General features: G+C 41.6%; 1 protein-coding gene across 1 annotated transcript in view; it reads left to right on the forward strand.

The window, feature by feature from the left end:
- ACMSD (aminocarboxymuconate semialdehyde decarboxylase) overlaps positions 1-17,688 on the forward strand; it is a 46,872-nt gene that overhangs the window by 22,245 nt on the left and 6,939 nt on the right. The window contains exons 6-8 of the mRNA XM_054972536.1: positions 5,004-5,097; positions 7,149-7,244; positions 8,791-8,963. Coding sequence (XP_054828511.1) covers positions 5,004-5,097; positions 7,149-7,244; positions 8,791-8,963 — 363 coding nt within the window. The remainder of the gene's footprint in view (positions 1-5,003; positions 5,098-7,148; positions 7,245-8,790; positions 8,964-17,688) is intronic.

The following is a 17,688-nucleotide window of genomic DNA, read 5'->3' on the forward strand; positions in this document are numbered from 1 at the left end:
CTCAGCTATGCTGGACTCAAACAATTTTTTTTAAGCTGAAGGTAAGTTCAGTAACTAGCTAGTAGTCGATGTCTAGAAAAAACAGACCAACATACCCGTATATTGAACCAATAGCGAAAGTTCACAACTTATACACCATTTATCTGCCTAAGAAATTAGGCGTCGATAATTATATAACAAAAAATATTTCCAAAAAGAAACAAAGGAGCTGAACAAAATAATTGGCTCCTCACAATACACTGGAGCCTACACAATGATTCCTATTGTAATTGCTAAATAAGTCCAGACTGGAGCTTTAAAATACACTGTGACTCCTGGTCATGAATATGAAAAGAGTCCATATGATGATGGTGATATGTTGCCAAAGACGTGAATAGCCAGTAATTTTCCCAACAGGATTCCGGGTATCCTCCTGTTTCAAAGTTTCTTGATCACGGGAATTAACTGCAAAAAATCACATACATGATATGGCAATATTCTCATAAACTATTGCATTCTTGCCCCCAAAGATACTCACTCTTTTACAGCTTGACAAAAGTTCCCGACCGCATTCCCTGCTTGGTCAACAACTGTTAACAAGTATCCTAATTACAGACTATTAAAGGATCCTATGCTATGAAGTCTTAAAGCTCCCCAACTCCTCAGTCACAATAACCATATAGTCCTTATCCCATTAGTATGTGCAAACAATTCAAACAAAGCCCGAGTAATCAATACCTGAATTGAGCCCTAATGGCCCTAAACAATTCAACTCAAAGGTCCAAAAGGCTTCTCTTCTCCTGAGTTCTTTATTTAGATCCTTAGACCTGTCTGTCTTAAGTTCCTCCAGGACTGAGTATCTAAATTCCCTTTCATTCCTGTGATGCTCAATGAAATGTGGCGTGAGGGGTGCTTCCCTCTGATCATTTCTAATATGAGAAATGTGTTCTTGAATGCGTATTTTGACAGGTCTACTGTTACTGCCAACGTAAATACGTGGGCAAGTACATTCAATAATGTAGACCACCCTACTAGTGCTGCATGTGGAAAAATGTCTAAGGGAAATTTCCCTACCTGAGGAGGTCACCTTGAAAGTAGACCCTACAGCTGCCAAGTTGCATACTTTGCATCTTCCACACCGGAGATGTCCTACTGGTCTCTGAGTATCAGCCTCAATATTGACAAAGCGAGAATGAACCAACCTGTCTCTAAGGTTTGTCATGCGGCGAAAACCTATGGTTGGTAACTGTGCACACCCTGGTATATGGCTCACAATGTGCCAATGTTTCTTTATGATATTGTTGATGCCCTTGGCCAAGTGGGTATAGTCCACTGCCCATCTCAGGGATGCATCCATCTTTAACTTATGGTCTCTAAACAAGTCTGATCTGCACCGCACAGTTGCCCTCTGTTCTGCCTTCCTGACCACCTCTGCTGGATAGCCTCTCAAGAGGAAATCTCTACTTAAGGACTCCTTGGCAGAACAGAAATCCTCAGGATGGGTGGCATTTCTTTTCAACCTTAAATACTGACCATAGGGCAAATTGTGCCGAAGATGATGGGGGTGGTAAGAAGAGAAGTGCAAGTAAGAGTTTCTGTCTGTTATCTTCTTAAAAGGGTGAATGCCAATTGTGTTAGATTCTGTTTTAAAGGTGACAATGTCCAAAAAGCTGACACACTCGGTACTGCTAGTTGATGTAAATTTGATATTCAAATCAATACTATTCATCCATGCTACACATTCATCAATGGATGTGCAATCAAGATAAACACAGTACATGTCGTCAATGTACCTTTTAAATAGTTCAATCTTGGAATGAAAAGGATTCACCCTGGCATTCAAAATATAATCAGCCTCCAATTTGGCCATAAATAAGTTGGCAATGGAAGGTGCTGCTGCGCATCCCATTGCAACTCCCTTAACCTGGTAAAAGAAGTCACTCTGGAATTGGAAGTAATTCTTCTCAACAAAAATATCTACCAAGGATAGGAGAAATTCTACAAGGTCATTGTGAAGGTCTGTGTGACGTAATGCCAGTTCCACCACGTTCCTAATTTCCCCATGAGGGATCGATGTATACAAGGCAGTCACATCCATAGTAAGCATGATTGCCCCAGGAGGTAACATTTTCCCCTCAATTAATTTGATAAACTCCCATGTGTCCTTGATATATGTTGGCATAGTGGTCACAGCAGGTTGTAAATAGTGATCCACAAATTGGGCAAGAGGCTCCAGAATCGAATTACTCGCAGACACAATGGGCCTGCCTGGAGGGGGATGACCCCCTTTATGAATTTTAGGTAATATATAAAAACAAGGTACACGGGGATAGGAATTAATCAAAAACTTACGAATGTCTGTGGTAATGACCCCCAGAACAAGGGCTTCTTCCACTGCCACTTTGATAATGCTCATGATATGGGAGGTGGGATCTGAACTGATCCGACAATAATTTGTGGTGTCATTCAACTGGCGATGCACTTCAGCAAGGTGATCTCTTGTGTCCAAAATAACAATGCCGCCCCCTTTATCGGCGGGCTTGATCACGATATTCCTGTCTGATGCTAAATTCCTTTTTGGAAATATTTTTTGTTATATAATTATTGACGCCTAATTTCTTAGGCAGATAAATGGTGTATAAGTTGTAAACTTTCGCTATTGGTTCAATATACAGGGACGTTGGTCTGTTTTTTCTTGTCATACCCATATCAGCCCCTTGCTGGTTGAGTAGTCGATGTCTGGCTAGTAGTAGATACATCCTGTATATGCATGCAACAGTGACCTGAGGATTATGGTTGGTCAGTTCCATCAAGGAAGAGGTGGTAGGAGCTCAGCTCAGGCACTCTATCTATAAGGTGTTGGCCTTGGCCCTTGTAGCCACATCCTTACTTGCCATGCTAGGGAGGCCAAAATTTTTTTAATGGTACTCTACATAATCCGCTTTCTTCTCCTTTGCATCTGCCTAAATAGGGGCTCCCTGAATAATGGCTTCAATCCAATGCATGGCTATAGTTCTGTCAGGAAAAGGCAGAAGGTGTAGAGGAGCAGGGGCTGATACATCCTTTCAATGTACTCACAGTATGCAGAAACATTTCAAATGTATTGGTGAGATGAGAAAATATCACTGACATCCCAGTGTTGCAGATTGCTGGAAGGCAAATACTGTTATTTATGGATACAAGCTCTGTTCTTTATGGCTATAACTGTATCTTACAATTGCCTCTATCTAGAGAACTTTCTCTCTCCCTTGATAACTTAATCTCTATCTATCTATTTAAGGTTAATCAGCAGATCAGTGATATTATCTCTGAAAAACAAGCATAGATAAAACAGAAACATTATTAAGATTCCAGTTCAGCAAGTCGGATAAATGTACCTCTAGCTGGCTACTCAAGGAAACCATACTCTAAGGAGCTTAAAGACAATTGGATCACTCAATGTTTACAATCAAAGACAGGATACATACCCACTAGGTGCTCTATGCAGCCTTGTTGGTGGAATGAAGAGTCAATAAATATAAGTAACCCACATGCATTTATAACTATCTTGAGTCAGTAGCAACTGTCTGGGTTAATGACCAAGGGAGACAACTGCTGCCCCTCTAGATCTCCCAGTGCTCTCAACTCTATTACTGCTGCCCCCTTTCTCTCCTATTGCCATCTCACTGTGCAAAATCTAAAGAAGCATTAAGCAAGAGAACCTTGTGAGAAACTGGACATGAAAATCTGAAAATTTCTCTACAGCACCTCCCAGTTCCAAAGAGGCAAACAAATCCTAAAAGGAAAAGCCATTGTTTATGGTAATTTTAGAGTTAGTAATGAATAAAATATGTAACATCATTATACTTTTTCAAAGAGAAAATTGGTGTGTGTTCCTATTCATATAATATTTTTTCTTCTTTTCTTCTCTTTTCTTCTTTTGCTTTATTTTTTAGAAATATATTTTTTCTTTTGAATGTTTTTATAATTAAGGTTAAATTTTCTAATAAAATTCTTTATAAAAAAACAAAGAGGCAAATAAATCCCTTATTTTTGCGAACATGGCTTGCCTCTCTGAAAATGGAAACTGCTGTGTACAATCTCCTATTCTTGACTGAAATAACAGTGGGTAGAATGTTTCATAATTAGCTAAGGTTTGCAAAATGTTAGCAATAATGATGGTGCAATGGTAAAGGTAAAAAGCATATAAAACTTTTTACATCAAGTGGATTGAATCCAGCTGTTAAAGTGTTTACTCATACATTTTTGAGCATGGTCTGGAATTGAACCATGGATGACAAAATGGACGGTCAACCATAGATGGAAAGACTTGAAACTGACCAATTTCCACGAGTCATATCATGGAACTTTCACTACCCAAACCGGCTAAATTAAGGATTTGTTAATGCAACATGGTTGCAATCACACCGATGAATACAATTGAAACCGAATTAGGGGATGAATAGAACCTTGAGAATCTCTGCTTTAGCTGAAAAAGAATACACCCCTTGCCCTTGTTTAATCTCGCTCAGCCCCACCCACCTCACAGGGTGTTTTGTTGTGGAGATAATAATGGTATACTTTGTAAACTGCTCTGAGTAGGCATTAAGTTGTCCTAAAGGGTGGTATATAAATAGAATGTTGTTGTTGTTAAAATGAAGAAAACTCTGAAAGTGTATTGAAAATGAAGTTATAATGGATATATAAGTTTTTTTCTGTTGCGTGGTGTTTGTAGAGTGATGACATCTTATGCTCACTTTACAGACTATCCCTAAAAGATTACCCATGCTAAACCTGTATGTGTATGATTATCTGTTGTAGACCCTCCTGAATGCTTAGCTCATTTGCTGCCAGGACAGGACCCATGTTATGCATAAACTAGCATTCCCTTACTACATAATTATTACACTTATGATTATTTATTCTGAAATATTAATATAAGCAAAGGCTTTTGTGTTTTAAAATGCATAGCTCTAATAGACAGGAATATCATATATTTTCAAATCCTTTTTTTTTTTTGCCTAATGCTCTCTAATCCATTTAAGGCTGCTGAACAATTAAATTGCTGCATCTTTGTGCATCCCTGGGACATGCAGATGGATGGAAGGATGTCTAAATACTGGCTTCCCTGGCTTGTAGGTCAGTAGCTATGAAGTTTACTCTACATTTCTTAATTCAGTAGCACTAACACATTCTGCAGAGGACTGACTGAAATGTATTACTGCCCCCCAAATACTAAACAGCTTTACTAAAAACTATCACAGCTACTCATTCAGAAGAAGTGGTTATTTCTGCAGTATACTGAATGTTCTTATTTTTATAATTATTATGCACTTATGGTCAAGATTTTTTTAAAGTGATTGATTTGCAGCCAAAATAAAAAAAATTAAAAGGTACTGCTTAAGGAGCCAATTGAGAATGTTTCTGTAAGTAGGGTTGCCAGCTCCAAGTTGGGAAATTCCTGGAGATCTGGGGGGTGAAACCTGGAGAAACCTGGAGAAAGTGGGGTTTGGGGAGGGAAAGGACCTTGGCAGGGCATAATTCCATAAAGTTCACCCCCCAAAGTAGCCATTTTCTCCAGGTGAACAGATCTCTGTTGTAATTCCAGGAGATCTCCAGCCACTACCTGGAGGCTGGCAACCCTATCTGTAAATAGCCAGAAATAAATTCATTAAGCAGTTAAGCATGGATCAACATAAGCAGCCGGGAAATAGCAGAGAGGGACAATTGCAGAGAGAGAATGGGGCATAATTCCAAGTAAAATAACCATACATTTTCTCAAAGAGACAAGCACTGCTGGGTTTTTAACAGGAATGTATTAAGTGACTATCGTATTAGTTCTACTTGCAGAAAACAAATCATTCAGTAACTTGTTTCTTGTTTACATCTTCGTCTCATGTACCTAGAATGCCTTGCTTTTGCACTGATAATGAAAAGAGGAATGGCTGGTTTAGAGGCCAGATGAACATCACTTTCTTCCATGGGGGTTGTTGTGACCTACCAGTATATGATAATCTCATTAAGTTCTTCATGTAAGCTGATTCGGGGTGTGATACAAAGATCCAGAGCCACAGATTTGTCAGAAAAAAATTGGATGGTTGGGACAGAAAGTGTTCATGCTGGGGGGGGGGGTGGATCCTGAAAACTCAAGATTTACCAGCACATTTGTATCAGCAACCAACCACGCATACTTGGAAGCAACAAATTTAGGAGACGACTGCCGTAACCATGGGAACCTGAGAACTCTGACACTGATGAATGTGAACAACCAGAGACTTTAGCCCTAAGAGCTTGGATTTCAGCAAAAAAGCTTAATTAGAGAGAGCAACAGGGTGACTGGAAATGATACTAAGGATATCCCTGAATCTAGGTTTGAGTTATGAAATTCAACATATTTGAAAATCCTAGAAACTGTGAATCGATTTGCTTTAAGAGAAAGGTTTTTACACATTTCAGCAGCTGCAGAAAGGCTGACTTTGGTTTGGCTTGGCTCAGCTGGAAGGATAGAGACTTACTAAACAAAATGGTGGCAGTTCACAGACCTGTGAATTACAATGTAGATTGCTATTGAGTTTCTACAAAGCAAGGGCAGCAGTTATTTAAGACATAGATGTGACAGGCAGGAGGAACTCGCCTACTTATGCTTCAAAGCTTTTTTTCCTAGACATTTTTTCTTTCAGTGCAACTCCAAGACAGAAGTTACCCCCACCAGGAGAAAATGCTTGAGAAGACAGTTCAATTCAGCACCATTTCCTGCCTGTCAGTTTTGCATTCCAAGTCACCCACTCCACCTCATACTTGCTTTCTGGGATTCTGTAGCAACACACATCTTAGCTAACATGTTTGAGACTGTCATGTGGACAAATGGGATGAGTGTGTGAGGAGGCTATGAAGTGAATCATGGAGAATAAGGACATCAGCTGCAGTAACATGGTTTTCAAAGATGTCAGAGGGTTGGATTCACTGGCAGAGCTCATGGAAGGTGCTGACAGAGAATATCTTTCCTTACCTTCCCCTTCCTCGAGCCTGATGGTCCTTTTGAAACCCCTCTCTGAAGATCTTAGTAAGCAATTTGAGCCACAGAAGGGGGAAATTTTTCAAATAAACTGTACTCTGATGAAAAATGATGTGATAATTAGAAAACTTTCTACTCATAACATTACTGTAGTAAAACTCTTTGTTGCTTCTAGGCATGCCCTCGGAAACAACCATTGCTATTTGCTCTATGATAATGGGAGGGATTTTTGAAATGTTTCCCAAACTAAGAGTTTGCTTTGCCCACGGTGGTGAGTATCCTTTACGATCCTGTTTTTTATTTTTATTATTGTTGTTGTTGTTGATGATGACAATAGCTAGAAGAAATCCCAAGGCTTCCCCAAAGCAGGATACTCTACCCCCATAAATTAACAGTGCAATGCTAAATAGAGTTCCATCCTTCTAAGTCAACAGTTTTAAGCCTACACTGAAAAATCTTGTTGGTCTCTAATGTGACACTGGACTCAAATCCTGCTGTGTTACTACAGAACAATACCTACCTGAAACTGGGTTTAGAAGGTATAACTGTTAGCAGTTATTTCCAGTATATCCTAGTTCTTACTTTTAACGACAAAAAACATTTACTTATTATTAAATTGTTCAGAAAACGAAGCAGAGCAAACCGAGTTGTTCTAATGACTTCTCATAAATTTTCACATACTGTCCAGAAATGAGAAGTTAGACATTCAACTGTGGCTTTAACAAAAGAAACAGGTTATTCTTGCATATAGCATTTTAAAATATTATCCTATTAGGAATCCATGGGTTGCTTAGGATTCTGCTACAATGATATTGGGATGTTGAAAAAGGAAATCCCTTTCACCTGTGTTTAGCTTCTGTGTGTTCCTCTTGGATGTTCTGTACTTCTGCTGCATATTCGTTCTCTCTTCAACCTTAAGGGAACACCACCTTCTCTAGACAGCTCTGAGTTGGCACTCATTTATGATACGTTTTCCTGTGTTCCCTCAGTTCACAGTATGACGGGAAAATAGTGAACAGGGGAAGACTTATCATTTAAATTCCTAGCTTTTGTTCTTTTAGGAAAGATTTTCCTTATAGGGATTTCCCCCTTCCTCTTAAGCATTCATCTGTCATGCAAGTCATTTCATAGCCTGTTCTGTATGATCCTCTATTCTGTTAGTGCACTGTGGATTTTCATCCTCTTTTTGTGGCATACTGTATGTGTTTTACAGTGCAATAACTGCTAACAGTTATTATTTCCAGTATATCCTATGTTATGGATCTAGCATGAGCTGGGGGAAGGGACCTTTATGAAGTAGTCACTTCTTTCCTGCACCTTAGAATATAATAATCTCAATTAGGACAGGAATTCATTGTTCCAGTTTTACTGATGGCACTAAATTTAAATACAAGCTGTTGAATTTTTTTTCACCTCAGGTGAAAAATAATTCACCAAGTTGAAGCACTGACTGAGGAATATTTCAATGTAGTGTTTTTTAAAATGGTACAGAACAAGTGAGGGCTGTGAACAGCAGCTGAAAAGTGAAAAGTGTAGGTGTCAGGAGACATTTTGGAGTCCCCCAACAGCCCCTTATTTGCACTGAAAATAGGCACTTTCCCCCCAAAAGTTGCATCACTAACAAGTAATTTATAGAGTACTTTGCCAACTCTGATATCATTGGAATCATATCTAACAAAAAAATGTGGTTGACATAGTTTAAATTGTTTTTGGTTGTCTCTAGAGGCATTTTGGTGCCCAAAGAATTTCAGCACTGAAAGATGCTATTATTAGATGTATTCATTCATTCTAAAGATCTAATTTATATTTCTTTCCAGGTGGTTCTTTTCCTTTCACATTTGGGCGCATTTCCCATGGATTCAAAGTGCGACCTGACTTGTGTGCATTGGATAATAAAGCTGATCCAAAGACATACCTTGGTTCATTTTATACTGATTCACTTGTCCATGATCCACATGCCCTGAAGTTGCTGATAGACGTAATAGGAAAGGTGAGCGAGATAATTTCTCCGTATAAGCCCTTGAACTGCAAGCCCCCTTCCTTCTACATTTCTTTGAGTCTTTGGAGCTGAGAGCAGCACATAAAAAGGTTAAGTGGAAAGAAACACATACCAAAGTATTTCACTTCTATGAGATGGAAGAGAGTGGTAAGAATCATCCCACACAAACACAGATTGCATAGTGTTATGCAAATGAAGATGTTTTATTATAATTCTTTTCAAAGAATCAAAGCCGGTGCAGCCTCAAACAGTGAAATCCTAAACAGAGTTACTCCACTCTAAGCCTATTGAAATCAATGGGCTTAGACTGAAGTGACTCTGCTTAGGATTTCATGTAAGTCCTCTCGTACCCTCCTCCACTGGCCAACTATAAAAGGAAGTGGGGGAGCAATTCATGATTCTCATGGCACCTCCCAAGATGGTGGCTGAATACTGGTTTTACTGGTCTAACATCCATCTTTTATTGTCTAGGATTTTCTTCTCTTTAGCCATGTAGTCCTCCTTCAGCAAAAGCTATTAACCAATCCTATTTAGAAGAAAGGATTCGTCACCATTTGGGGTTGATTTGTAAAGAGGAAGTTTCTGGAACTAGCTTCATTTTGTTATTGTGACCTTTGTCCTGTTTTTTCAGAAGACAGTACATTCTTTCAAACAATTAGTTGCAACAATGGTAAAAGCTGTCAGATCATGAGAAAACTGGATTTCATTCATGAGATGGCCCCTTGTGGTTTGAGATGTCTGGTCTTTGTCCCTGCAAAAAGGCTATGGAGTAAAACATTAAGTCATGAGCGAGGGAAGACTGCCTGGCATGTTTATATTTGTGCCTTTTCCTGGGTGGGAAAAAGGTAGGGAGAGAGACAGAGCAGAAGCCAGGCTCTGAAGCAAGATTTCTCCTTTTCCTGGAACACCTTCATCTGACTTCGCACTGGGAACAGAAGGAAGATCAGAAAGAAGAGAGACCGTCAGCCCTGGTTCACACCTGTGGGAGAATGTAGAAATGCGATGGCAGAGGTGGGTTCAAGCTTTGAATGTTCCTTTGCATAAAAATTCCATGCAAATATAACATTAACAGAGCAGGGAGAAAGATTCTCCCCTTTGCCTTGCTTGTTCTGCTGGCTTTTTATTTGCAGGGAATTTTTAAAAAAGGAGAACCTTCCAAAATCTTTGCCTACTGTCTGATGTGGAACATCCCATCCTACCACTTTAGTGTTCTGCCTCCTCATCTCCCTGTGTGTGTGAACAAGGTTCACCAGGGAAGTAATGGACCCTCTTCCTGGTCTGCTGGAATCTGTCTCTTCCTTCCCCTTCTCCCTTCTACATAAGGTAAATACATAGACGGGGTTGGGAGGGCGCACATACAAGAAATAGAAGGAATATGACATGTCCAAGTCTTTACCTCCTCTATTTCTCTTCAGGCTGGAAACTAGGTGATGAAGGAGACCAAGATCTGGGGATGCTAAAGGGAAGGGAGGGAAAGCGGGGCCAAAATTCAGTGGTAGAGCATCTGGCTTTGCACACAGAAAGTCTTAGGTTCAATCCCCGGCATCTCCGTTAAAATGATCTAGTAGGCAATATACAAAACCTGAGAACCTGAGTAGCCTGTCAAGATAAATTATAGTGACTTTGACTGACCAATGGGCAGCTTCCTGTGTTCATGAGAAATATTGACTAGATATGCCAACAGGCCATTTGGCTATCCTAAGTTCCTGGCTCCATCTGCCTCAATCTGACTTGTAGACCAGTAATACTAGTTGTTGGCAAGAGATGTTTAATAGATGTATCTGACCAATTTCACCCCTCATTTATTTTTATTAAGATAGGATGATACAACAACGATTAGTCTGACTCTTCAATTGTAGCTGATTCTCAATTTAAGCACTAGGATTCTTGGAGATTTGATTCTGCCTGCTTTTTATAGTCTGGCGGGAAATGCTAAAGTCCCATTGAATACACTTGAATAAATTGCATCAGATTCTTTTAATACTGAAGAGTTTTGTGAACCATTTTTTTCACAGCATGATTAAGCAACCAGTCACTAAATCAATGCAACTTCCAGAACATCTTGAAACACTGTGAAATTTATCTTTTGCAATTCTTTCCACATTAACTACCTTCTGTCACTGTATGCATGCATTTCCATAGTTAACTGTACTGAAAGCAAAAGCCCTCAAAAACATTTGCAGAAGACCTAGTAAAGGAAAAAAAGAAATGTTCAAAACACCTCTTCCTTTCTAGAAGACATGTTTTGATCTGATTGTTCACCTGTTCAAACCTCTGGCCAATATGACATTTTGTCCTCTTTTCTAAAAACCAGAGTATCTCACAGCTATTAGAACTCCAGAGTATTTTTATTACAATGCCATCCTAAGCAGAGACGTGCCCTTCCAAGCCTCAACGAGCTCAGAAAGGGTGCAACTCTGCTTAAGACGGTACCGTTGGCTTTCAGATTTCATTATAAGGTAAGAGATGTAATCTACTAATTCTGTACCTCAAATCTTGTATTTTGTGATTCAAAGAAAAACTGTAAAGCCAGACTAGTTTGAGAAAAAGGATATCTTTTAAGTAAAGGATGTTTTGCAAAGGTTGAGCTATCAGTCTAACAAAGGACCAAAAAAGTATGATGTGAGCAGTCACTTGAAAATTCATGTATAGTGTTAGGGCCATGAAGGAAGCTTGGGGTTGCTATGAAGAGGAAGGTAAACCACCTCTATTTATCTCTTGCCTTGAAAACCCCATGAGGTGGAACTCTAAAAGGTTCCTATGAGTCAGTTGTGACTTGATGGCACACTTTACTCATGCTAATTTTAACATCAGAAGGCACTCAGAGAACAAGCTGAACTCTCCGCAACAGGGGAATGGAACGCTACCTATGCTGAAAATTCCCTGCATCCTAGAACAAAATACCAAAACCAGCCTAGGCTGGGAGAAAAAAATCACCTGGGTTGACAGGGAAGTAAGACTGGGCTGACGGAAGAGTTCACTCCCCTAACTTCCACATACACCCTTTTAAAGTTAAAATTAGACACTCCATTACATCTAGTTTGTCTCATATTTGACAAAAGATTACTCTTATTAATCCTGATCTAACTTCTTATCTTTTGATCTTTGATATTTTGATATGCCTTTGAACGTTAGGGAATAGATGGATTTTTCACAGCGCAAATAAAAGCCTTTGACATTTCAGACCAATTCACAGGAATGATTACATGCCTTTCCCCCCACCCCTTGTGTGGCTGTTACAGGGAATCTATGGTAACTAAATTAGCCATCTGAGTGTAAAGATACTGAACAATCTCTTTCTTAAGCTCCACAGGGCTGCATTTTCTCTGCTGAACCCTTTTGGCAACTCTGTGAAGCAACAACTCCTGAAAATAAAAACACTTTTCCAGCTCCCCAATTGTTCCAGCCTATACACCCAGAACATCTTCATCCCAGCTGTACAATGATGCCATTGTGTTTTATGATACCATGCTGCCAAAGCTTTTTAGGGCATCCCATCCTAATGCTTGGAATGATACACCAGTCAGGTGAACAAGGTTTGGCGCAATTCTTAGTTAGCCTCCTTGCTCAGAGCTGCCTCTGCTAGAATTGTACAGGACTGACTGAATCAGCTTCCAGGGCTGAGGGGCAGGCAGGCTTTCTGGGAAGACAGATCTGCCTTGGTATGTCAGTTATAGTGGTAGCAGTACCCACCAATATCTCAATGGATGATTGCCCTACTCCCTTACCTTTAAAAAGAGGCAAATTACACTGATTAGAATCAACACTCCTTTCTATCATACATCTAATTTCAAGTGGTCCCAATGTATGGATACTTCAATCTGTGGACTGGGACAACTTGAAGCCAAAACAGATGGTTCAGCAAACTTGTAGGATCCTCTCCCCCCCACCCCCCTATTAGAAAATCCATAAAAATACATTGAGGGTTTAAACTCTGCCCCAAAGAAGAGTGTATGGTCTGTGCATGCATCATTTAACTCCCCAAAATTTGGCACGGCAGAGGCTAGGGACTACACAGGGCCTGGTGGAGGAAAGAAAAGTCTCAGAGCCAAACTACAAGTGACGTCTTACACAGGTTGAACACTAGTCGGCTTCCCTCAAGTTTTGATGGGAAATGTAGGCATCCTGGTCTTGCAGCTGTAATGGAGAGCCAAGCTGTAAAACCAGGGCGCCTACATTTCCCATCAAAACTTGAGGGAAGCTGACAAGTGTCCAACCTGTGTAAGGCGTCACTTGTAGTTTGGCTCTCAGTAACTGAGACTGGGGGGAACTGGGCAAGCTGCTGCAGCAGCAGAGGCTGGGGTTGATGGGGGGGGGGAGACACCCACTGTGCAGAAGATGGGGGGGTGCAGCCAGGGGGAGCTATTCCTGCCAAGCTACGACACTCTTCCCAAGTGCTATCCTGACCAGGCCTTCCCTGGCATGCAGATTGCTTCTACAACCTCTGGAAGGCCTGAAGAAGGAAAGTACAGCAGGAGGGTTAGGTGCTGCAGAAAGCTGAATGGGGAGCCACTGAGCGGTGAAGCTGGGAGCTGTTGGAGAAACACAGAGTAGCATTTTTGTCATTGCCCCTGCTTCCTTTAGGATCTGTCCCCGCCCCGCCCCCATCTTATTGTAGCCAGCCCTTCCCTGATAATGGGAGAAGGCTGCAAGCTGCTCTTGCAACTGCCATTGCCTTCTCTGGAAGGATCAAGGATGGAAAGGCAGTTGCCATGGTGGGAGGGTAAGAGGCTGGCAGGGCTGCCAGGCTCCTTCCCAACTGGAATGAGTAGAAGTCAACTGGGGAAGAAAAAGCTGAGAGAGGCCAGCAAATAACTCCCCCTCCCCTTCTTCCTTACTTCTGCTCCCGGATGTAAGCTATCGCCAACATGGAGATTCTGCTGTAGGGATTTAATAATTACCCATGCAAGTGACACCTTACTTGTAACCAAACTATCAAGGCAAGCTTCATCCTTTCACTGCAATAGGACAAGATATGGATAACACTGGTGAAGAGCTAACAGAAAGCATTACCCTGTTCGAAAGATCCTTCGTCAGGAAAGTCCTTGTTTATGCGTCATATGGCAGTTATGAATTGCTCTCTACACAGAAGTGGCCCATGGTGGAATATGAAAACGGGGAGAGTCCACACAAGAATTTCTGTACTAGGGATTTTGGCCAATTGCAGCTCTCTAGTACCACTGCATAACATCTCCTCTGCCTTTTGAGATATGCATTTTCCCTTCACACATCGCAACATTCTTCAGAATATACCAAGACAGCCTAAACTGGATCCAAGATTCTGAGAGCCAAGCTAAAAGTGCTCCACTTGATCAAGTGGAGAGCAAGTGAATGGCAAGTGAACAGGGAGGAACACACGTGAGTCTGTTCACTTGCCAGGCAAGTGTCATTTGTCACTCGTCGCTTGGCCCTAAGATTCCATCCACATACATACAGAGTACAGGGCTGTGCTCAGGGTGCTACAGTTGGGCCAAACAGCTATGATAGAGATCACAGATCTCTGTCAGTCTGTGAAACGTACATCTTGCATACACACATCTTGCATAATTTGAGACTGGGGCCATGCAGCAAGTGATTTAACTCTTCAAACCCCGCTCCATTTCACTAATTGAAACTGGGTAACCAACACTTTTAGCTGTTTTAAAAAGGGGAAACGTCCTTAGAAAACCCATTCAATTTTCTTTTTGAGGACGTGTTACTAGCTCAGATAATTTTTACATTGTGAATGGCCATGTAATCTTGGAAGCCTTTTTATAGGAAGTTAGGAATTGCACCTCTTACTTTAAGATGCTTTAGGATTATAGGAAATAAAAATGATCATTTGGCTACTATAGGTCTCCATGGTTGCCATCATAAAGTGATGGAGCAAAGGAAGCTCTCACTCAAAAGCTGCTGTTGCCTAAGATTCCTGGTGCACGTTTACAGTGTGTTTTCAGTCATGTCACTCGCTCACCCTCGACACTGCCATATTTTGTGGATTGCTGCGGAAAGATGAGGAAGTTATGCGTTTGAACTCTTAGGTAGGTTGCAGCTGCTCCTGAAGCTATTTCTTTGATACATTTGGAATGAACTGCTGCCTGTAGACCAAGAGTTCCATGCTTCTTGCTTCTCCTTGCATGCATGCTGAGAAAAGAAATAGGACAGTGAGGTGAGGTCAGTTTGGTAGAAAGGATTTGTCCATGGTTCTGACCCATGGCTTGCTCCTCTCCTGCTTGACTTTTGTTTCCTGTTCTCAGCTCTTTTTGACTGTCGCCCATGGCTTGACACTGGCAAAGTCATAATTTTGGCTTCCCCTCTTCCTATCAAAAATCTCTATAGTGTGATTTTCATTTATGTGCTTGCAGTTCAATAGGTCCCCGGTGTGGAAACTCAGAAGACCACTTTTTTAGCTAGGATTTTCTATCCACTTTCATTGATTTTTTTTAAAAATGTGGTTTTAAGCACATTTACGGTGCAATCCTAAGCAAAGTTACTCCAGTCTATCAAGTGGAGAGCAAGTGAATGGCAAGTGAACAGGGAGGAATACACGCGAGTCTCTTCACTTGCCAGGCAAGTGTCATTCGTCACTTGTAGTTTGGCTCTGATTTCGCCCCAACAGACTCCCATGTGAAATGTTGAGCTGGAATGCTTCTTTGAGAAATTCCATGGTGCCACCTACTGGAGACAATATAGCATTTAAGCAAATGGGAAAATGTCCTTTCACAGATCAGTAATTTCCATAAAGATGATTTCACGGCACAAAAAACACCTATCATGATGCAGAAACTACAAGGCTATCAAACTCTATGGAGGCCCTTGTAGTTGCAGGCCTATGATGTGGTGGTGACAGTGGCAAAGAAGACTTTCTTCTGTGCCAGCACTGCATCAGCAGAAGCAGGTCCAGCTAAGTTGTTTAAAATGGTTTCTGACTATGCAACACCTAAATCCAACTCTGTCAGTGATGTTAATTTGGCTCCTAGCTGTGATGTTTTTGACATCTCTCATCTGTTCTAACTTGGAACAGATCTATGACCTGAGAGGAACAACATCTTGGACTGGAGATTGGAATATAGACTTGGTGTTTAGGGAGTAGGCTTTTGGTGGCTACATTTTTTTCTGTCTGATAAAACAAAGTTTCCACTAGAGGTGCATAATAAACTGCATGGTGTGTGTGTGTGCATGCCTGCGTGCATGCTTGTGCCTTGACCTGGATAGTCCAAGCAAGCCCAATTTTATCCCATATTGGAAGCTAAGCATGGTTGGCCTTGGTTAGTAATTGGATGGGATACCTCTAGAAAAGACCGGGGTTGCAGAGGCAGACAATGACAAACCATCTCTTTTAATCTCTTGCCATGAAAACCCCACCAGGGGTCGCCAAAAGTCAGCTATGACTTGACAGCACCTTCCACCACATACACATATGCATACGCATGTAGTCACTAAATAAGATTGTCCAGACCTTTGGGATTGGGTGGATAATAAATGTAGAGCTGGATGTCATCAATATGCAGATTGTCCGGATTCTGAGGCTCAGCCCCCGGACTTACCAGGAAGAGGGGATGGGAGACAGGTGGGGGACAACTACCCAGCCACCACAACGGACAGCCAGGGCCAGCACAGACCAACAACAGAAGGGGAGAAAGAGGCACCCCAGCCACAGGAGGGCAGAGCAGCTCCCAAGTCCCAGAGGGTCAAGCGGGGCAGGTGGAAGCCAGCTCACCCCACCCTCTGGGGAGGGGGAGGGGAGCAGGGAGGGGGAGAGCAGCGGAGGGGAGATGGAGGAAGGCAGCCGGGACTATGTCAGGTTGAAGGGACCTGTGACTGGACTGAGAGGGTGTGAGGGTGAGGTATACACCCCCTCCTTCCACAGAGTAGGATCCCGCATATTCCCTGAAGGTCCTTTAAGGCTGAAGTCAGGCAGGCCGGCGTCTCACAGGGCAGCGCCCATGGCAGAACCTGACACAGATGACACCCAGCTTCACATTTCATTAACCAAGCCTCTGGATGCATCTTGGTTCTGAGCTGGTGCTTAGAGGCTGTGGTCAAGTGGCTAAGGCAAAACAGGCTAAAGCAGAATCCAGAGAAGACAGAGGTAATGCTGGTCAGGAAGGCTGACACTGTAGGGGAACTGGGTCTACTTGCCCTGGACAGCATGGAGTTGGCTTTTTCAGATCAAATTAAGAGTTTGAGAGTGTTCACGGACCCAGCCATGCTGTCTGAAAATCAGACTGGCACAGTGGCCAATAGCATCTTCTTCTATCAGATGTATCTGGCCTGCCAACTCTCTCCTCTCTTAGACTTGGCTTGTTTGTTTGCCAGGGCTTATGATGGGCTATGAGCAGCAGGTATCTGGAGGGGGAGGGAATAGGAAGTATTTTGGTTTTAACTAGTAATGTTTTAATTATTTCTGTAAGCTGCCTTGATCCAAGAAGTGGGACACAAATATTATAAATAAATAAATACTCGGCTGTACCTTTCATTACTTGGTGAATGCATTCTATCTGAGCATCAATTAGTATAGTTCTGAATAGCTTCCAAGCATCCTCCAGGGATCTGACTCACTTGATTTCCCTTTCAGAAGAAAGATGAAAGGGGAACACATGAGAATCAAACTGCAAGAGGATGTCTGGAATCTATGAAAAACCAATAATTGTCACCTGGAGATAATGCATTTCCCAGGTTATGAAAGATACCACAAAGTCTACAAGAATGTCTGCATGTCAAGTAAACCATTAAA

Source organism: Eublepharis macularius, chromosome 2, assembly GCF_028583425.1.
Source record: "Eublepharis macularius isolate TG4126 chromosome 2, MPM_Emac_v1.0, whole genome shotgun sequence".
Lineage (NCBI taxonomy): Eukaryota > Metazoa > Chordata > Lepidosauria > Squamata > Eublepharidae > Eublepharis > Eublepharis macularius.